This window comes from Chanodichthys erythropterus, chromosome 13 (genome assembly GCF_024489055.1).
Source record: "Chanodichthys erythropterus isolate Z2021 chromosome 13, ASM2448905v1, whole genome shotgun sequence".
Classification (NCBI taxonomy): Eukaryota; Metazoa; Chordata; class Actinopteri; order Cypriniformes; family Xenocyprididae; genus Chanodichthys; species Chanodichthys erythropterus.
The window spans coordinates 51,650,367-51,673,426 of NC_090233.1; the positions used below are offsets into that span (position 1 = coordinate 51,650,367).

Below are 23,060 nucleotides of genomic sequence, written 5' to 3' on the forward strand. Positions count from 1 at the left end.
TAGATAGATAGATAGATAGATAGATAGATAGATGGATAGATGGATAGATGGATAGATAGATAGATAGATAGATAGATAGATAGATAGATAGATAGATAGATAGATTAGATAGATAGGTGTGATGTAAACTGTTACAGTGATGCTCTCAGTGTATCAGAGGAATGTGATGGGAGGGGCCAACAGACTCCATCCTGTCCATTGATAGATATATTACTATATAAGAGACGATCACACTCTCAAAGGGTCACATTTGGTCGAGTCTCACTGCTGGAGTCACACGACATTCACAATGCGGTGTCTGCTTTCAGCTTATCTTCTGCCACTGATTCTGCATTCATGCACCGGTGCAGGTGAGTCCAGGAGCTTCACTATACTGCATGATGCTGCATCATATATGCATTCATGTTCAAGTGTGATTACAGATCTACAAGTTTTCAGTGTTTTGCAGGTACAGTAGGGCATTTTATGTGACAAAGCACTGATCAAATCTATTGTGCATTTATTAGTGTGCATTAATAACTAAAGTGCATCATTTAAAGGTGAGCAAACTGACTCTTGTGTAAAATTAACGACCTGCATTATTACTGTTGATTGTCTACATGTTCAGGCTGTTCGTAAACAGTTTCATAGAAATCGTCTTTCTAATCAGTTGTTTTCTGCACAAAACACTCAAAATAATTAATATCCGACATTAACATTTAACAACAACAACTTGGATTTTGGAGCTTTTCAAAAGTACACACATGATGCTTTCTAACGTTTTTCATCTTTATTTATTTTTACAGTATATCAACCACTAAGAATAACCTAAATTAAAATAAATAGCCTACATAATTTCATTCCGAACCAAAAATAAAGATGACCCCATTCATTAAAACGCAAAGCACATTTTGGCTATTATAACTTTTGTTAGTGTCTGTAAGCTGATTCAAACTCTCTTACCCAGGCAGACTGTCAGATTTATCTTATACATTTAGAAGAACCTTCTCTGTCATCTGACGCACAAACCTCGAACCCCTAGAAAAATCCGTCATCGAAAAATAAATCATTCCTGCGCGCGCCTCATCTTGTTTAGGAAGGAGCATCTTTATTTCTGCTCAAGGACATTCGGTCTGTTCCCGTTCCTTGTGTAGGAGGAGCGCATAAAATCCACAAGGCGTCCGAAGTGTTTGCCAAAGAGTGAAGGAAGCTCTGGAACGGAAACATTAGAGCTGCACCTGCGATTTATATGATGACTTTCAGGCGCGTCGACTTTTTAAAGGAATGATCGGTACATATCAAATCACAAAAATCCAGGCGTTTTGGAAAGATTTTAGATCTTTGGATGTTTGGCTGGAGCGCAAAAAGGACCATTTGGGTTGCGCGTGATGAACCTCAACATCACGCGCAACCCAAATGGTCCTTTTTGCGCCCCAGCCAAACATCCAAAGACTTCAAATCTTCCCAAAACGCCAGGTTATTAGTGATATTATATGTAAATTAACAATTAAGTTATCATTACAGTTATGATTCGGGTTTTCAAAGCAAAATGCTGGTTATCTCCACGGACGAATGTTTACGAGCGTCTATTTACCGCAAGGTGAAAATAGGATGCTGGGTTAAAAACAACCCAAGTTGGGTTAAAAATAGACACTGAAAATGGACAATGTTTGACCAATCTGCTCGATAGTTTTATTTAACCCAACTATTGATTAAAAAATGACTATGTCTGGCTTAAAATGAACCCATAGGTTGGAAATAATATGCAACAATAATCAAAAGGAGAACATTTATTAATAAGCAATTTAATAAATGTTTAATTATTATTCATTAAAATTATTAATAAATGTTAATTTCCAGCATATTTTGGGTTCATTTTAAGCAAACATTACAGTGATTGTTAAACAGCTGAGCAGGTTGGACAAACATTTAACCCAACTGCTGGGTTAAAACAACCCAATCACTTTCAACTTTCACTTTTAGTTTTAAACCAGCATTTTTAGAATGTACACTACAAGCTCATCTTTTGGGGTTAGTGAAAGGTAAAAACAAGTTAAAATGTTATTTTATGCATAATAAAATGCATTTAGAAATGTGAAAATGTCTCAGTGTTAGAAAACACAATATTAAAGCAAGTGTCAATTATTGGGATTAGCTATCAACATGAATGCATCTGGCTTAAAGATATTAAATCATCTCTTGCTTAGATATGAGAACCAGCTAGGATCTAAAGACATTTAAACATTGACGCGTTGAAACAATGTGTATTGTGAAAGAGTAAGGCTGTACAAATAAAAATGACTCGACAAGCAAAGCTTTTAACAAAAGACGTTTGTTCGCTTTGAAACGCTAAAACCTGGAGTGATGAAATTAAAGATTGAGTCAGTCTTATGTTTGTTTGTGCTTAGTGAATGATGTTGATATTAATGTGATTACGACACATCATGTGACTGACATCATTTGCATCGCATCTAATGCAATAACATTCAGATGTTTTAAGTGTGACTTCATATACTTTCTAGGGCACATGTGTATAAAAAGTCAAAGGGCTCGATGTCTCCATACAAGAGCCAAAATTAGATACATTAAGCTATAAACTTCATATCTTATCTTCATATCTTATTATCAATAACTTAATGTAGTGAAAATGTTAACTGAAAGAACCAGGACTGAAAGGTCTTCCTCATTGTGCCCTTGATCAACACACTTATCAAGCTTCAGTCCCTGTGGAGTAACCCGAGGTGAAGTGAACTGTGAATGACTTTTCATTAGAGCATCTGCTAAATGGCGGCTAACTACATTAAAGGTCAATAAATCTCGATATAGTTCATAAACTACACCTAAGTGCTACTAATGAAGCCAATAGGAATCTTTACATGCTGCATTGAAGACCTGCATAATGAATAGCCTGTCTTGAACACTGTGGACCAAAACCAAAATAAAATAAAAGAAGAACTAGAATTTATATAAGGAATAATTGTCAACGCGCCGTTGAATCATTAGAAAATAATGCACACCTGAGGTGGTGATGCGGCCACAGAGTCAATTATTACGCTTATATTACAGTCACCACACCTGAACATTGTTTATTGTTGTATTTCAAGACATTCGTCATGTCATTGTCCTGAAAACACTCTTGTGCGTAGGACTAATTTATTACACATCCCATTCCAAAATGTCATTTCAGAGCTAGTAATGGAGGATTGAGCCATTGATATGTTATTAATGCAGTTATTAGCAAAAGAGGGGGGTGAGTGGGAGAGAGAGCAGGAGAAAGAGTGTTTTCCGTACATAACAAAACAAATTTGTGGCAAAAAAAACATGAAAATAATTTGATGTTTTTATCCAATTGTTTACTGTATGTATTTGCTTTGTCAGTGTCGTTGTGGGTTTTGGTTCTTTTGCAGTTACAGGCTGTAAGGATCTTCCAAATAACTGAAATCATTTGGCGAAGTGATATGGACATGTAATTTGGTCAAGACCTGCCTGGAGCTACTTTAGCTGTGCGTTTCACTGAAAATAACTGCAAACCTTAGAACGTTCGTCAACCAATCAGATTCAAGCATTTAACAGCCCCATAATAAAAGAATGTTAATTTCGATTTTATATCTCACAATTCTTTTTTTCCTCAGGAATTGCCTGGAACTACTTTGCAAACCTTTGAATGTTCATCAACCAATCAGATTCATGCATTCAACAGCCCTGTGTTATAATGTATTCACTTTGAACTATTTGCAAACATTTTATTTCAAAATACACACACTCAGTCTAATTGGTATGTAAGCCTAATATGCGAAAACGGCTCTGTTACAGTTTAATGTTAGCCTATATTTTAAATTTAAAACAGCAAAAATTTACCAGAAATGTTACACATTACCATCAGTTGTTTAACATTCCTATCTTAAAACAGTTGTCAAATATTTAATGTTTAGCCTGCTTAGATTTTACCTCGCACTCTTTCACTGATTAAACGGAGCGTCGCACTGGAATTCTTTATGCGATTATGTGAACAGTAAAGCCCCGCCTTCTTTGATTTGATTGGCCCTTTCAGTCATTCTGACATTGACTGGTGCTGTTAGACCGCTGTTAAAAAAGTACCAAAAACATAAATAAATTAATTGGAGATAGGCTACATTATGGAGAGAAACTGCACAGACACTGTATGGATGTGCATGTCTGATCAAATGGAGTAAGCGATAGCCTCAGACATCACGCCCATGGACTGTTGTCTTAACGTCTGATGCATATGCACTTATCTGGAAACACTTCAGGATTTTCAAAGTCATCATCTGACTGATGGTTGAATTCTGCAGGATGTCCGGGAGACGTGTGTGTCGCATTCTTTAACGGTCCACCTGGAAACAAATGCCATGAAGCCAAACCCCCTTATGGAAAAAGAATGCCGTTGTGTTTACAACTGAGATGATAAGTGCGTATCAGGATCAAATAAACGCTGGAGTTTCAAAAGTATGTGAAGTTTGCGGCTACAGTGCTGCAGTAAACTTGCACAATGTTGTTGAATGAATAATTTATTAGATGCACGGCGGTCTGTTGCTCTAATGACATCCATTTTACATTTTCACGCTAAACACGACGCAAAGCAAAATGAATTGCTGTGATTGGCTGCGTTATATGTCAGTCAAACGTCCTCTTGGGCGGTCCTTGGCCAATGATAGCAAACCTTCTGCCGTCAGTCTGAAGGTATGGCTACGCGAGACTAGCTATAGCCCATACTTTAAAAGGCAGTGCATTCGGTTGTACGCATGCGGCAAGCGTTCACATCAAGACTTTAAGTGCATCTCACTCCTGAGACGCTGTCTACATAGACAGCTTCCTTCCTAGGGCAGCTAACCAAAATGGATAAGTGACTGATTTGAAACATTCTTCAAGTAGTCTAACCTTCTGACTCGTGTTACAAGAAATGTTTTAAGCACATAATAATAATCGGAATCAGAATGAGCTTTAATGCCAAATATGTTTACAAACACAGGGAATTTGTACAGATGTAGAGATAAGGCAGTAAAACGGACTATACAACACAATAGTAAAGAAAAGACAGTAAGATTTAATATAACATTATACAATAGATAGGCTACAGTAATAAAATATAGGAAAAAAAAACTTTTTTTTTTTTTCTGTGGGTGGAGCCTACTGTACCTGGTGGCAGAAAATGACAGTTCTGCAGTAGCAGTCTGTGGAAGACATGGAATAATAAAAAAATTCTGACTTTTTTTTCTCGCAAATCTGAGTTTATATCTTGCAATTCGGACTTTTCCCCCTCAGAATTGTCAAATAAACACAATTGCGAGTTATAAAGTCCAAACTGGGAGATATAAACTCGCAAATGCAAGAAAAAAAGTCAGAATTGTGAGATAAAAATGTTAAAGGCTATATTTAAAAGATATGTTATAGGTTTAAATATTGTTTTTTTGTTGTAACTGTTATGTATGTATGTCCTCTATGAACTGCATATGTGAATATTATGTAGACTTACTGTTTACATCAAATTCATACTTTAATAGTAGAATAATCATTGCAGGTTTCATCAGTTCAGTCTGTGATTTGCAACATAAACATCAAAATGGCAACAACGGTATTCTATAAAAACTAAGACATTCCAATTCTGACATCCTCAGGTGGAAAAAAACATTTTTCTCATTTTTGCACATTTTGTTACCAGTATTTTTCTGCCAGCACTATGCGCGCAGCTACAAGTGACGTAACTGTGACGTCTGCTCCAAATTGTTCTATACATAGTATGCATTTTGCTTGTACAATAAGTGGCAAAATGCCAGAAGTTCAATCTTGCTGACTGAATGAGGAAACTCTCTTTCTGTAACTAAGCAGATTTCAAACCCTTTTCGTGTTCAGATGATACACACACTTATGGAGTGTCTGAGTCGCTCCAGATAATATCTTGCCAGGATTTTTGTTTTGGTTTACGTGCATGAAACCATATTTTCTTTGCTTTGTTTTTGTGCCTTTATTCCACGACAGCGTTGGGTCTTTGAGATATTACTGACCTTCTGTGACTCTGTTACTTTGTTTCTCGTGCCGCTCTAAAGATCAAAGGCTGTTTGTTAATAGCCTGTCGCTGTGAACAGCCAGGTATTGTTCTCCACCGACCGTACGCTGCGGACCCGACGCGGTTTATGATAGCCGAGAGCAGTGACACCTGCTCATTTCAATCCAAACTACATCAAGTCACCTTTATAGATGGTTTCAAAACAGTAATAAACAGGATAATAACAGAATCAATGATGCAAACTTCATTTAAATAAAACATTAAGGCTCAATGCAACATCTTTCTGAGTTAATAAAATGATTTAACCAATAAACTACAATGAGTTAGATTAACTTATTTTCAGCATAAACACACATTTTTAAGTTGATTACTTCTGCTAACTTGGTTGTGGCTGTGGAACCAATTTATCTTATTTAAATCAACAGTTAGTATAGCACATACTAAAATAACTTCTATAACATTTAAATTTAAAGGACACCTATAATGCCCCTTTTCACAAGATGTAATATAAGTCTCTGGTGTCTCCAAAATGTGTCTGTGAAGTTTCAGCTCAAAATACCCCACAGATCATTTATTATAGCTTGTCAAATTTGCCCCTATTTGAGTGTGACCCGATTACAGCACTTAAACATGGAAAAAGTCATATTTTCATGATATGTCCCCTTTAATGAACAAGTTAAAAGTAAAAGAAAACAGTCAACACAAACGGTCAAACATAACTGCATTAAATACTTACGGGTCTTTCCCTTTACTAATGAAATATATGAAATAAGACTTAATTACAACATTTTTTCTCCATGTCCAGTGCTATACAAAGCATGCTGGGAACTAGAAATCCACTGGCCAATTTTCATAGTTATCAAGACAATTTCATTCAGTTACTACAACGTGATTTAAAAAAAAAATCAATTGATGTAGAAATCCCAGTTTAATATTGTGTTTTTTAAGTCAACATTATGTCAACAAAACTCATCAAAATAATGTTTGCAACTTAAAAAGTTTAATTAAATCAACAAATTAGAATTTTTAACTTGAAACCATGCACTTTTTTTCAGTAAACACTCTTAAATCAAGATACATTTACGTAAGAAGCAGAATTACTCACAATATTAAATCGGCTTTATGCTTAAAACAAGAAAAAATATCTGCCAGTGGGGTCAGAAAAATAAACTTAACTTAAAGGGAAAACAAGATTGTTTTTCTGACCCCATTAGACTTATTATTTTAAGCATAAATTCACTTAATTTTCATGGATTTCTTTTCATAAAATAAGATTCTGATTCAATAATTCTGATTTAAGAATGTTTAGATAGTTACTGGAAAACAAGACAAAAACACTGAGGAAGAAGCTCGCTTTTTGCAGTACATGCAAAATTATTATTCAAGTTATAGGTAAAAGATCCTCTGAATTTGAAAGTTGAAAATCAGTAACATTCTCTGATTTGAAAAAGTATGCATTGGGAAATGTTTTTGGAAAATGCACTGGGAAAAGTTGTAAACATCATGCAATGTTTATATGTTCCTAAAACATGAAAGTTTGCACTATTGGGGTTTGTCCTAGAGGATGCTACCAAAAGGGAAATGACATCATCTGCATTCTGGGTAAAAGCAGCTCACAATGGGAGATGATAAACACGGCCCACTGTTTTGATCACGGCCTTGTGCCGATCACCTCGCGTTCCTGGCTTTGTGATCCAGACGGCTCATGTGGAGAAACTGGGATGCTGTTCACATGGGTTTGTTTGTGAGGCCGATTATCATGTGCCCGCAGAAGGAAACGGCATCACAGATGAGGTAGAAAGACCTGCCGGTGGAGCCACTTCGCTGGCACTTCCGTTCCAATCTGTGGGGCAGAACTTAGAAATAACAAAACGAGCCGAGCCGACCCATTAGTTTCAATGGGTGTTTTTCATAAATATTTGATTTCAGAGATAGGGTCAAAATATTTGTTCCACCATTAAGGTGGAGACGTGCGTCTCCATTGTAAAATATTAATAAAATAAGTGCGAAGAATGTGACCCTTGCGATGCCTGGGCCGTGGAGTCGTCTATGAGTAGATAGCAGAGACAGATAGAGCGATTTGTGTCTTTGCGGCTCTCGAACAATAGAAAAGCAATTCCTGTGTATTAGAAGCATTTGAATGGCAGAGAATAACAGCTAATGGATTGGAGACGTGGGAACAGTCTTTTGTTTGTGAGGAAGTGAAACGAAACACGCCAACATTTGAGGACGAGTTTAATAAACATGAAATGATAAATTTGATTGACACCGTGACTGAAAACAAGTTTTGTGCCAAACCTGTGAACTATTACACTTGATGAGGCCAGTGTGATAAAATATGTTCTGGGGGCCATTAAAACGATCAAAAATGCTGGCAACTTTTTAAAAAAGAAAGAGTGGTGGGGGAAAGAGTTAAAGTATAGTTAAAGGTATATTTTAATAATATCTAAATAGCTAAAAACACGCAAAAATAATATAGAAATAATAAACTATTAGTATGATAACTTAACTTAGTGTGTCATGTTGCTGTTTGATCATAAACAACATCTTCAAAGTTACAATGCTCAAAGTTCAATGCAAAGGGAGATATTTTCTTTTACAGAAAAGTTTTTAAGTTTTTTAAGGACTACAACAAAAGGCTGGTAGGGACTACAACGAGCTTCTTCCTGGGTTTGTGACATCACTAACCCTAAAATTTACATAAACCCCGCCCCCGAGAACACACAACAAAGGGGGCGTGGCCATGTTGGGCTGCTTTAGAGAAGAGGAAGAGTTGTTGTAGTCGAGTGTTGTTGTCATGCCGTCATTTTACACCGGACTGCTTCACAAACGAGGGTCAATTCAACACAAAAGATGAACATGACGGCACATGCTAGTGGATGAGTTGAATCAACTCCACAGCAACTACATCAATTTATCCACTAACCATTCAGAAACGTCTAAAAGTTGTAACTTCTTCCTGAGTCTCTCCATCAGTGTCGACTCCGGTTTGAACAATGTAAGGCTGAACACCGTTACTGACAATCCACATTTTGACTGCGTGAGATTCTCCAGCTTTGTTGTTGTTGAGCTGTTAAAGCTCCGCCCTCTTCTGGAAAGGGGGCGGGGAGCAGCAGCTCATTTGCATTTAAAGGGACACACACAAAAACTATATTCTAAAATAGCTGAATTTATTCAAATGGCCCCATTCAAAAGTTTGTGAACCCTTGATTCTCAATACTGTGTGTGGTTACCTGATGATCCACGACTGTTTGTGTGTTTTGTGATGGTTGTTCATGAGTCTCTTGTTTGTCCTGAGCAGTTAAACTGAGCTCTGTTCTTCAGAAAAATCCTCCGGCTCCTGCAGATTCTTCAGTTTTCAAGCATCTTTGCATATTTGAACTCATGAACACAACATAAAAACAGTCGTGGATCATCAGGTAACCACACACAGTATTGAGAATCAATGGTTCACATACTTTTGAACTAGGTCATTTTAATAAATTCAGCTATTGTTTTGTATCGTGAACTAAATGTAAACATCTTTTATGTAAAATATCTTACTCAGGACAGTACTAAATAAAAAATAACATGCATTTTGTATGATCCCTTTTATTTTATTAAAATTATTCACATTTTCAAAGATTCTGCAAGTTTCACATACTTTTTCTTGCAACTGTATATTTCAGGTTATATTTCAGAGTTATCTCAACAATGTGTCAAATGTACTCAGATTTGCCAAGTTATCAACATCTGCTATCAAAAGTCAGAGATCTCAATATGAACTCAAACATTTCTCATCAAACGATCTGAGCTGCTCCACATTCATACACTTACAATAACTGACTAATAGAGTCGTCTAAGACTCAAATGTTAAACAAATGAGAACCAAGTGCAATTTCCAAGCAATAACATTTGGGTCATCAGTGACATTTCTCTTTAATTCCTAAAATAACAGGATCTCATTCGGAGGAAAAAGGAGATGTAGGGTCATGAAATCAAGTCATTTCTTAGAAGTCGCCTGATAGACTTCAAAACATCCCGTTAGTTATGTCTGTTAAGAATATGAAGATAGTTTTGTCATCATTACAATTCTCATAATATAATCTGTTTATTGTGAGCGACAGGGAGAGGTTTTCCTGTTGGACAAGACAATAGAATGAAGTCATTAGAATTAAGAACTTGTGTAATTTTTAATGTTTTTGAAAGAAGTCTGAATACTCAGTAAGGCTGCAATAATAAATACAGTAATATTGTGAAATATTCTTACAATTTAAAAGATTAGAACTTTTTTCTATTTAAATATATTTTACATTTAATTTACTCTATTATTGGTGCTCAGTTATTAATAATGGCTCTTATTATCGATGTTAAAAAGTTTTTATGACTGAAGACTGGAGTAATGATGCTGAAAATTCAGATTTGATCACAGAAATAAATTACACTTTACTATATATTCACAAAACAGTTATTTTAAACTGTAATAATATTTCAGATTTTTACTATTTTTACTGTATTTTTAATCAAATAAATGCAGCCTTGGTGAGCAGAAGAGACTTCTTTCAAAAACATTAAATACATCTTATTTATTCCAAACTTTTGACCAATTATACCAGAAATGCCCCGAGGATCAAAAAATAAAAACAAGTACTAATGCAAAAATAATCTAAGTAAAGCATTTCAATGTACTAACTAATCCTTTATACTCATACAGACTGGTGCTACCAGACGCAGGTTAGCTGTGAATCCCACTGTAAAGGTAAGTTGAGTTTCTGGAGAAACATCTCGTGTCTCTTAATGTGCCGTTCTAGACACGTCACTCGTTTACAGTATCTAAACTAATTAGCGTCTCTGTGTTGTTCTATAAGGACCAGACAAATGGAGTGACGTGAACGGAGAATGTGGGAAAAACAGACAGTCACCAATCAACATAGTGACGAAGAAAACCAAGCTGAACGAGCGACTGACGCCTTTCAAATTCACCGGCTATCAGGACACATTCGAAAGCATCATAAAGAACAACGGCCACTCGGGTACAAAGACAGCAGATGAAGACAAAAAACACAACTAGTGACTGATCAAGAGCAAATTTGTAGCTGTGCCAAATTTTCCGATCTATATTTTGGTCGTGCATCTGATTCTCATTAGTTTTGGATATGCATGCTGTAAAATATTGTTTAAAAAAACTACACTATAACATACTACCAACAATGCTAAAAATGATTTGCTTGCTTAGTATTTTTGTCTTTTTTTCTCCATTACAAATATCTAAAAATACTTCAATCAAGATACATTTATCTTGTTTTGTTGTTTAATCTTGTTTTCCCTTTGAATTGTGTTTATATTTCTTACTACATTGATACATATTTTTTCTTATTTTCTTTCAAGTATAAACTCACTTAATCTAGTTTTTTTTTAATTAAAAACAAAACAAAACAAAACAAGGCTTACTATCTTAAATCATTTTGATTTTGAATAAATGTATTTTGATTTAAGAATGTTTAGATATTTGCACTGGAAAACAAGACAAAAACACTGAGTACACTGTAAAAAAAAAAAAGTTACCTGATTGCCTTAAAATTTTGAGTTCATTGAAATTAAACATTTGAGTTAATACAATGATTGGTTTAATCAACAGAAACTCAAAATATGTTATCTGAACCACATAAATTATTGTTGATAATTATTAATAAGTTTATTTGACAAAAGAAAGAGTGTTAATAACAAATTGTGTAAAAAGTAATACGAATAGTAATAAGAACACTTTATTTTTTTATTGCCAACATTGAAAACACTTGATGATAACAAGTAGAATCACTGAATCACATGAATCAACAGAGGTTTAGATGTCGATGTTGATTTTGGTCGCCGTTGTGGTGATCGGTGTTTTTTTTTTTTGTTGGGCAGTTTGACTGCTTTTTATGTCAGTTTGTGGTTTTTGTAATGGTGTTTGCTAATTTTCCACATTTTAAATGGTTGACTTTTAAGGAATTGATTTGATTAATTCTAAATCAATTGTTATATGTTGAATTTAATTAATAATATTGCTTGTAAACTGTTGCCACAATTTTATTGAGTAGATAGAGCATATTACTTTTTACAATAAGAACATTATTTAAAATAAACACAGTCATGGTTATTTCGTATTTAAAGCCAAAAAAACTCAGATATGTGATCAAAGTTATTTTTAAAAATAATGCATTTAATATTGTGCTACTCCCTAAAAAGTAAACTACTTTTTAAGTAAAGTTACCAAAAATTACACCAAATGTGAAATGAATAATGAAGAAAATGCAAATTCACTTAAAAAAAAAAATCAACATTACTTGAATAAAGTAATTTGATTACGTAACTCGCGTATTTTTGCTCTTTACATGCATGCAACAAGATTTATTCTGTGTTCATGGAATAAAAACAGAACTGTAAATGTGTAATCTAATAGTAATATGTGTTTATTTCAGCAGAAATGGGTATCACTGCCTGATCTTCACAGTTCAAACACTAAAATCACTCTTGAAGCATTAACTTATTGTATTTTCCACCTCAGTTCAGGTCGGTATTCCCATCACAGCCACAGTGTCTGGAGGAAACCTTGAAGGAACGTACAAGGCTGTGCAGTTTCACCTCCACTGGGGTAAAGACGGAGGGCCTGGATCTGAACACACCATCGATGGAGAGCAGTATCCCATGGAGGTGCGACCTATTGTTGCGATTAAAGCCCAAAGCATACTTTGATTTTTACGCGTACAATTTCGTCACTAGAATAGGAGGATTTTTGCGCATTGAATTTGTTTTGCACTCATTAGTTGATCCACAAGGTGCCAACATTGACCCAATCCAGAACAACAATTTAACAACAATTAAAATCGCTGTATTCTGCTGCTAGGCCAGTAGATGGCGATGTCACTTTGTAAAGAAACACTATGCATCTATAGACTGGACATGTAACACGCATGACGTCACCATTTTCACAAATTGCATTTTTGTATTTTACACGATAAAGAATGAGACGATAATGGTAAACCGTAACATTGAAATGCGTCTTCAAAAGTTTCTTAGACCTCCAAAATATTGTTGTCATGTAAATGAATGGAACATAAAAAGTTTTCATTTTTTAATGGCCCATTATTTATCTATTTTTTTATTAAAAACAGAACACTTTTTATGCAAACTTTTGAAAATGGGTTTTTAAGTGCAAGTTTTTGAAAAAGATACCGTTATTGTATCAGTATAAACTACAAAAACATGAACTTTTGAAAACACCGACGTCATGCGCATACGTATGGTGTTCAGTCTATAGGCACGTAGTGTTTCTTTACAAAGTGACGTTGAATTGTGCATTTAATTTGTTTTGCACTAATCAGTTGTTCCACAAGGTGGCAACACTGGTACAGGCCAGAACAACAACAAAATACCGGAGACTGCAACACCAACAGATGCCTGCATTGACAAGCGCTTGTGTGAGGGGATTTAGTTAAAAAGAATACAAGACATTTTTATTGGTCATAACTTCTGGAGAAAAATAGCACAGATGAAACTTTTTAGACCACATGTGTCAACAGCCCGTGTTTGTGCACAATATCAAATGGAGTATACTTTGAAAGGCTGCGTGTTTGTCAAATGGAAATGTTTTCCTTTGTGTTTTTCGCAGACAACAATGTTGTTGACACGATCCTCGTTCACACGAAAAAAACTAAAATCGCTGTATTTTGCTGCCAGGCCAGTAGATGGCGATGTCACTGCATAAAGAAACAGTGCCTATAGTCTTAACAAATAATACACATGCGCATGACGTCACCGTTTTCACAAATTTGTGTGTTTGCACGTAAAAAAAAAAAAAAAAAAAATGAAAACGAAGTATACTTTGGGCTTAATTGTATGAACAGCCTACAGTTAAATCCACAAAATATATTAGTCAGAACTAGCACTTTTAGAAAGAAAAGATTCAGCGGGGTTCTATATAAAAGTTTTTCCTTTGCTTTTTTCGCATGCAGACGACAACATTGTCAAAAAGATCCCCGTTCACACTGATACGCAAAAACGATTAAAATCGCTGTATTCTGCTGCCAGGCCAGTAGATGGCGATGTCACTTGTATAGAAACACTACACTATAGGCACTGTTTCTTTACGCAGTGACATCGCCATCTACTGGCCTGGCAGCAGAATACAGCGATTTTAGTTTTCGTAGATCCGTGCGAACGAGGATTGTTTCGACAACATTGTCGTCTGCAAAAAACACAAAGGAAAACCTTTCCATTTTTACTACAATATTGTCATGTAAACATACCCTAAACTGTTAAAGTTACAATAAATTTTTACAGTTATAATTTTTATTAAAAAAATAAATGTCATTATTTACTCTCTCACCAGCTGCATATTGTGCACATGAAACAAAGATACAACAGACTTGAAGATGCACTCAAAGATCCTTCTGGAGTCGCTGTGTTGGGATTCTTCTATGAGGTTTGATATGCATGTGTTTTAAAATTCAGAGTTTGAGTTTGTTCAGTTTGCTAAGAGAATTTGAAATGAATTTATGTGATGACAAACATCAATAACATCACTTCTGTTCATCAGGAGTCAAGCAGCTCAAACAGAAAGTACGACCTCCTCACACATGCCCTGCACAGCATACAGAACACAAGTAAGACCTTCTGAAATATTATAGGAATATTTCATTTGTGGAATGCTCAGACAATCATTTTAAATATGTGCACTTTGTATTTCTGATACTCGTTCATTCATTTCTATGTTCCCTCTTTCCTGCTGTAAATGCATTTTTCATTCGTTTTATATAAACTAAAGAACAATAGCAGATTGATGTGGCACACTGACATCAAAATAAATATATCCTGGAATATTCCCTTAAAGGTGAAGTCTGTAATCTGCTCAATGTTCAACTAGTTTGTGGTCTGTCAGTTTAATGTTCAGAATATCAATAAGTCAGTCATTAGTAGTTTGACTTCCACTGTGACGCTTTCAAAACATTGATCTGTTTGTTTGAGCGAATTATGACTCAACCAATGACGTGAGTTTTAGAGACAATAGGAGGATTTGTAAATGACTGATATCCTTATTTTTCATTATATAGTTCTGTTAATGGCACAGAAACTACACACTTCACAGTTATATAATATATATTTTTAAATGAATTCAAATGTAATACCTTGGTAACATAAAAAAAATTTGAAAATTGCTATCTACATGGAAACTTAACACATACAGTCATGGTCAGAATTATTGGCACCATTGGTAAATATGATCAAAGAAGGCGGTAAAAATAAATGTGCATTATTAATCCTTTTGATCTTTCACAAAAATCTAACATTTCATTGAAGTAAAACTAATAACTGTGGAGGAGGAAATCACTTAATGAAATAAAGGTTTTTTTCTAATGCACATTGTCCACAAATATTGGTACCTATAGAAATGATCTCTAAGGTATTTACCCATTAATATTTACAGGTTTTCGGAATATGAAATTTTCCAGCCATGACTTCTCGGTTCACGGGAGCATAAATATGAGGAAACACAAAGGCCAAATTCCATTAATCATTCATTCAGTTCTTTATTTAACCATGTTAAAAACTAATTGAGATTAAAAATCTTTTATAAGAGTGACCTGGTCAAGAGGGCCGCAAAAAATAATATAAATATACAAACGTACAACATCAAAACACAAGACAGCGCAACTCAGCTTTAAGTTGCTCTGTAAATTATTCCAAGCAACAGAAACATTATATTTCAAATATTTTTTATTCCAAGCTCAGTTCAGACCCGGGGAACTTTGAGGTAAAACAGGCCTTTTGAACGAAGATCAAAATAGCATGCATTCGCACTAGATAAGCTGAGAGAGAAATAAGATGATTAAATGAGTAAAACCAAACAATAGAGTTCTGATGTGCAGCAAAAGATTGTTGAGCTTCACAAAATAGAAAGTGGCTGTAAGAAATCTGCTAAATTTGCCAATTTCCACCATCAGGGCAATAATTAAGAAGTTTCAATCAACTAAATATGTTACAAATCTGCCTGGAAGAGGACGTGTGTCTATAGTGTCCTAATGCATGGTGAGGAGGAGAGTTTGAGTGGCCAAAGAATCTCCAAGGATCACATCTTGAGAATTGCAGAGATTAGTTGAGTCTTGAGTCAAACAGCATCTACCTACATTACCACAAGTTGTTCGGGAGGGTTTCAAGAAAAATCCTCCTTGCTCATCCATAAACAAACCCTTTAACCTCAGTGAGTTTCGTTCCACTCTGTTAACGTTGTCTGATAGCTGCTCAAACTTCATTGGCTGATGGCAGACATGATTGTCTACTGCATGCCAATTTTCAAGTCGATCGGACTAATGGTGAAGTAGTTATAGCCGTTTTCATGTTTTTTTTCCTGTTATAGTGCCACCTTGTGGCCAGTCGCCACGTCCTCTTTCACAGGACCACAGAATGAGCTCTTATATAGGTGTGCCAAGTTTGGTGAAGCTATCTAATTCTGTTCACGATTTGTAACCATTTTAGTCAAAGTGGCTCTGCCCACTTCAAACATTTTGGTGGCCCTTGAATTGAAATTTCAACTTCTTTGATAATTATTGACAATCATACTCCAGAGAAACCTCCTGCACTGGTTTGGCTCCGACTGGGCCAAAAACCCTAGGATTAGATTGCAAAAAAAAAAAAAAAAAATCCTAAATACCCCAAAACTTTGTGAATCCTAATGGTTTAGGAGTTATAAGCGATTTCGTACTTTTCACCACTGCCCCGTCAGCAAGCCTTGGTGATGTTGTAGGTACATGCTTGAACCCCTAATGACTACAGACTAAAGACATGCAGGTCTGTGTAATGAAAAAAGGCTGTAGGTCTAGAAATGCATTGAACTTTTTAAGCGGCAACATGGGCAGGAAACTTCAAGGATGTGAGCACACCAGTTAAAGATGTCCGTCTAGCATGTGTTTGCACCAAAAAAAAAAAATGTGAATGTTCAGCCTGAAACTGATTTAACTCATTTGAACACATACAGTAAACAACTGATTAACTCTTTTTTCATTTGCACAGATGGAAACACGACCCTTCGTAAGATCTCTCTGAATCAGCTCATTCTGTCTGAAGCGAACATGACTAACTATTACCGGTATGACGGGTCACTAACAACACCAGGCTGCACGGAGGCTGTGGTGTGGACAGTGTTTGAAAACCCCATTCCCCTCGACAAGGAACAGGTACGACCCATGCTGACTTCACATGCTATCAGAAATATAGTATTTATTTAACCAAAACTTCAGAATCATCAGCAAGCTGACAATCTAGATAGTGTGGTGAATTATCCAATTGCATGGTAATGTTTATATGCTTGTCGTTGAACAGAATGCAACAGTTCATTAAAAATCTACAAAGCCCTGCACATGACATGCAGAAAAAAAAGTATGTCATGCCCATGATTTACTAATTATTTCCCTTCTTTTGCTAAATCATGCGCACGATTTACTATTTCCTTCCCTCGATTTACTAAATTGTGTGAATGATATACTATTTTGTTTGCTAAATCATGTGCACGATTTACTATTTCGTTCCCTCAATTTGCTAAATCATGTGCATGATTTACTATTTCGTTTGCTAAATCATGCGCACGATTTACTATTTTGAGTGCATGATTTACTATTTTGTTCCCTTGATTAGCTAAATCGTACGCACAATTTACTATTTCGTTCTCTCGATTTGCTAAATCATGTGCACAATTAACTATTTCGTTCCCTCAATTTGCTAAATCATGTGCATGATTTACTATTTTGAGTGCATGATTTACTATTTTGTTCCCTTGATTAGCTAAATCGTACGCACAATTAACTATTTCGTTCCCTCAATTTGCTAAATCATGTGCATGATTTACTATTTCGTTTGCTAAATCATGCGCACGATTTACTATTTTGAGCGCATGATATACTATTTTGTTCCCTCAATTTGCTAAATCATGTGCATGATTTACTATTTCGTTTGCTAAATCATGCGCACGATTTACTATTTTGAGTGCATGATTTACTATTTTGTTCCCTTGATTAGCTAAATCGTACGCACAATTTACTATTTCGTTCTCTCGATTTGCTAAATCATGTGCGCAATTAACTATTTCGTTCCCTCAATTTGCTAAATCATGTGCATGATTTACTATTTTGAGTGCATGATTTACTATTTTGTTCCCTTGATTAGCTAAATCGTACGCACAATTAACTATTTCGTTCCCTCAATTTGCTAAATCATGTGCATGATTTACTATTTCGTTTGCTAAATCATGCGCACGATTTACTATTTTGAGCGCATGATATACTATTTTGTTCCCTCAATTTGCTAAATCGTGTGCATGATTTACTATTTCGTTCCCTCAATTTGCTAAATCATGCGCACGATTTACTATTTCGTTCCCTCAATTTGCTAAATCATGTGCATGATTTACTATTTTGTTTGCTAAATCATGCGCACGATTTACTATTTTGAGTGCATGATTTACTATTTTGTTCCCTTGATTAGCTAAATCGTGTGCATGATTTACTATTTCGTTCTCTCGATTTGCTAAATCATGTGCACAATTAACTATTTCGTTTGCTAAATCATGCGCACGATTTACTATTTTGAGTGCATGATTTACTATTTTGTTCCCTTGATTAGCTAAATCGTACGCACAATTTACTATTTTGAGTGCATGATTTACTATTTTGTTCCCTTGATTAGCTAAATCGTACGCACAATTTACTATTTTGTTCCCTCAATTTGCTAAATCGTGTGCATGATTTACTATTTCGTTCCCTCAATTTGCTAAATCATGCGCACGATTTACTATTTTGAGTGCATGATTTACTATTTTGTTCCCTTGATTAGCTAAATCATGCGCACGATTTACTATTTTGAGTGCATGATTTACTATTTTGTTCCCTTGATTAGCTAAATCGTACGCACAATTTACTATTTTGTTCCCTCAATTTGCTAAATCGTGTGCATGATTTACTATTTCGTTCCCTCAATTTGCTAAATCATGTGCACAATTAACTATTTCGTTTGCTAAATCATGCGCACGATTTACTATTTTGAGTGCATGATTTACTATTTTGTTCCCTTGATTAGCTAAATCGTACGCACAATTTACTATTTCGTTCCCTCAATTTGCTAAATCATGTGCATGATTTACTATTTTGTTTGCTAAATCATGCGTACGATTTACTATTTCGTTCCCTCAATTTGCTAAATCATGTGCATGATTTACTATTTCATTTGCTAAATCATGCGCACGATTTATTATTTTGAGCACATGATTTACTATTTTGTTCCCTCGATTAGCTAAATTGCGCTCAAGATTTACTATTTTGTTCCCAATTGTGTAAACAATTTACTATTTCATTCCCTTGATTTGCTAAATCATACGCACAATTTACTATTTTGTTCCCTCAATTTGCTAAATCATGCGTATAATTTCCTTTTTCTGTTTACTAAATTGTGTGCATGATTTACTATTTGTTCCCTCGATTAGTTAAATCGTGCGTATAATTTCCTTTTTCTGTTTACTAAATTGTGTGCATGATTTACTATTTGTTCCCTCGATTTGCTAAATCGCGCTCAAGATTTACTATTTTGTTCCCAATTGTGTAAATGATTTACTATTTCATTCCCTCGATTTGCTAAATCGTGTGCATGATTTACTCTTTTGTTACCTCGGTTTATAAATTGTGCACGTGATTTAGCAATTCGAGGGAGCAAATTAGTACTATTTTTTCCTGCATGTCATGTGCAAGGCTCCGTAAAAATTTGCTGCATATTGGCTAAAAATCTAAATAGGCACGAATGAACATTGTGTCCTCTTTTATTCCTATTCTTTCCAACAACAAAGCATCAATTACCATTAAATCAAATGCAATAATTGCTGTTTAGAAAACAAAATATTTAGTTTCTGTTGATTAACCTGATTAGTTTGTCTCAAATTTTTAGTTTCAAAAATGTGAGGCAGCCAGCTTACTTGCAGCAATCATTTTTTACAGTGCAATTACGACTTCAGAAATTTACGATAGCGCGAGAGCACTTAAAGGGCCAGTTCTCCCCAAAAATGAGCATTGTTTTAAACCTGTATGACTATCTTTGATTATTATTATTATCTTCATACAGCTTCGTGCATTTTCCACCCTAAAATTTAAAAGTGGGGATCCAATGGTGGGAACGTTCAGACCCGTGCAGCCTCGTAACGGACGTGTGGTGTATCGGTCCAGCAGCGCGGCGGTCGCGGCCAGCGCCGTCCTCCTTTTGGCCTCCATCAGCACAGTGTTTGGTCTGTCCCATCTGAACTAGAGCAAGACCGACCCATTACCTGCACAAGTAACACAATGAGTTCTCATCGAATCAACGGACCAAAAGGATCAAACCTATAAAGACAAATCACAGAATTACAGTGTCCAAAATGCTTCCAACTGAATAAAACCACAAACGAGACATTTCTACAGGAGTAGTTAGTGTAGAAACGATGGCGGTCGACTGCATGAGTACAATGACCATTAGACGTTTGCTCATAGCTATCTATAGGAGCTGGACTAAAGCCACTCGGACCCTCTGTGAAGGTCTGACGTGTAATAAATGCATGACCTTTATCTGTTATAGACATCTGCCAAGACACACACACACACACACACACACACACACGGCTATATTTACGAGGCTGGAAGGCTTTGATGTGACATGCTGGAGATGTGCATTACAAATACACACAACGATGATCAGCACTCTACAAGAGTATGATGCAGAGGTCAAGGGTGAAAGGTCACAGAGCCTCGAGAATAGAGCAGAGAGAAAGCCAGACAACACAGATACACAACTTTACATTTACATGAATTCAGTTGACACATTCTTAGGGTGTTTTTACACAAACTTTAATCCCTTTAAATGACCAAATATTACAGTACATTTACTATATATAAGGTCATATTATATATATATATATATATATATATATATATATATATATATATATATATATATATATATATATATATATATATATATATACACATATACATACAGTACCGGTAAAAAGTTTGTATGCATTACTGTTTTTGAAATAAAATGTTTTTGATCAAAAATACAGAAAAAAACTGTAAAATTGTGAAATATTATTACGATTTAAAATACCTGCTTTCCATGTGAATATATAGTAAAATGTAATTTATTCCTGTGATCAAAGCTGAATTTTCAGCATCATTACTCCAGTCTTCAGAGTCACATGATCCTTCAGAAATCATTCTAATATGATGATTTGATACTCATTTATTATCAATGTTGGAAACAGTTGTGTTGCTTAATTTTCTGGAACCTTGGATACTTTTTTTCACGATATTTATTTAAAAAAAATGATTTTTTTCTAACAATCTTAGTCTTTACTATCACTTTTTATCAATTTAACACATCCTTGCTGAATAAAAGTATTAATTTCTTTCAAAAAAAGAAAGGAAAAAAATTACTGACCTTAACTTTTGAACGGTGGTGTATATTGTTACAAAGGATTTCTATTTTGAGTAAATGCTATTCATTTGAACTTTTTATTCATCAAAGAATCACAGAAGAAAAAAGTATCACAGGTTATAAAATATATTTAGCAGCACAACTGTTTCCAACATTGATTAACATTGTTAAATAATCATACCAGAATAATTTCTGAAGCATCATTTGACAATAAAGACTGGAGTAATGATGCTGAAAATTCAGCTTTGCATCACAAAAATAAATTATATTTTAAAGTATATTAAAATAAAAAATCATTACTTTAAATTGTTATAATATTTCACAATATTGCTGAAGTTTTCTTCTTTTAAAGTTTTCAGACCCCTAAAAATGAAGTGTAAAAACCCCCCAAAGTCACTTTAAAAAGAAAAGGAACCAAGTACTTTGGCATTTCTATGTTTAACCCAGACTTGCATTGCTTCATTCAGACGTAGGTCAGCAAAGACAGTCGAAACAAAAGTAGTGTGTTATCTGTGAGAAGAGGTCATTTTAAACTTAACTAGAATTTACAATTTCACAACACTTACACACAGTCTTTGGCATGATATTTACACACATTCGGACTTGCTGTAGACGTCTAAAGTCATGCATCTTGTGCACAAACTTAGTATGCTGTACATCAAACAGTTTCTACTCCAGTCTGTTGTGAGGACACATGATTTGTGTTTTTAAAATTTGAAGGTCTCAGATGCACTAAACGTGATGTGTTGATGCTATGAAAATGAATATGAAGAACACATCATGTTAGTAGGATTTTGTCGTAAAGGCCGTGCAGACTTTACACACAGGGATACGTGCAACCTCTGTACTCATGGCATGTTATCTTTATCTTAATGTTTAGCTTTTTTCTACACATTATGTATGTATGTATGTTTATTTGTTTCGTATTTGCATCATTGCTGAAAGTGAATGAATCTGACCTCCTCTAGACACTGGAATCAATGATCTGACGATCACCATCTCCTGCCTGTGCACATCGACAGTTTATTCTTCATTAAATATCAGTTTTGTCAACATGTCTGAATGCACTGATGATATTATGATGTAACTGCTAATGATGTAGAGAATGCATTCCATTATAATAATAAATGACTGCATTTCATTTTTAAATCAGTCTCGTGCATCTCCCCCTAAAAAGCATAGCATAGATTAAAGGCTGTAATTTCTGCATCAGTGTTGTTATTGTTAAATAAAATTATTACAATCATTTTTGGTAACTGAAATAAAAAGCAATAAAAAAGCAATATTATATGACAAATGTAGAAATCTTGCCTTGGCAACTAACTGAAATAAATTATTTGAATTATGAAAACTAAAAATAAAATTGAAATGTTAAGTACAATAAAGTTGAAAAATGACAATCACACATAGCAAAATTACTAAAACTAAAATTAAATTGAAAACTGAAAAATAGCCAATTCAGAATATTAATAAATACTATAGGGTCATTCAGAGGTCCCTGGCTCAAATTTTTAATTTGGTTCATATTTTTTCTGTAGAAAGACAAACATAAATAGTGATGAAAGACAAAATATTAAATGTCACAGATGTATAA

At 34.8% G+C, this 23,060-nt stretch overlaps 1 protein-coding gene across 1 annotated transcript; it reads left to right on the forward strand.

Moving 5' to 3' along the window:
- Nucleotides 1-254: 254 nt before the first annotated feature.
- On the forward strand, nucleotides 255-20,818 carry ca4a (carbonic anhydrase IV a). Its single transcript, XM_067407572.1, has 8 exons — nucleotides 255-350; nucleotides 10,698-10,742; nucleotides 10,852-11,016; nucleotides 12,531-12,676; nucleotides 14,355-14,447; nucleotides 14,562-14,628; nucleotides 17,033-17,196; nucleotides 20,123-20,818. Exons 1-8 carry the CDS (start codon nucleotides 290-292, stop codon nucleotides 20,300-20,302), a joined length of 921 nt encoding a protein of 306 aa, XP_067263673.1. The 5' UTR covers nucleotides 255-289; the 3' UTR covers nucleotides 20,303-20,818.
- Nucleotides 20,819-23,060: the final 2,242 nt, after the last annotated feature.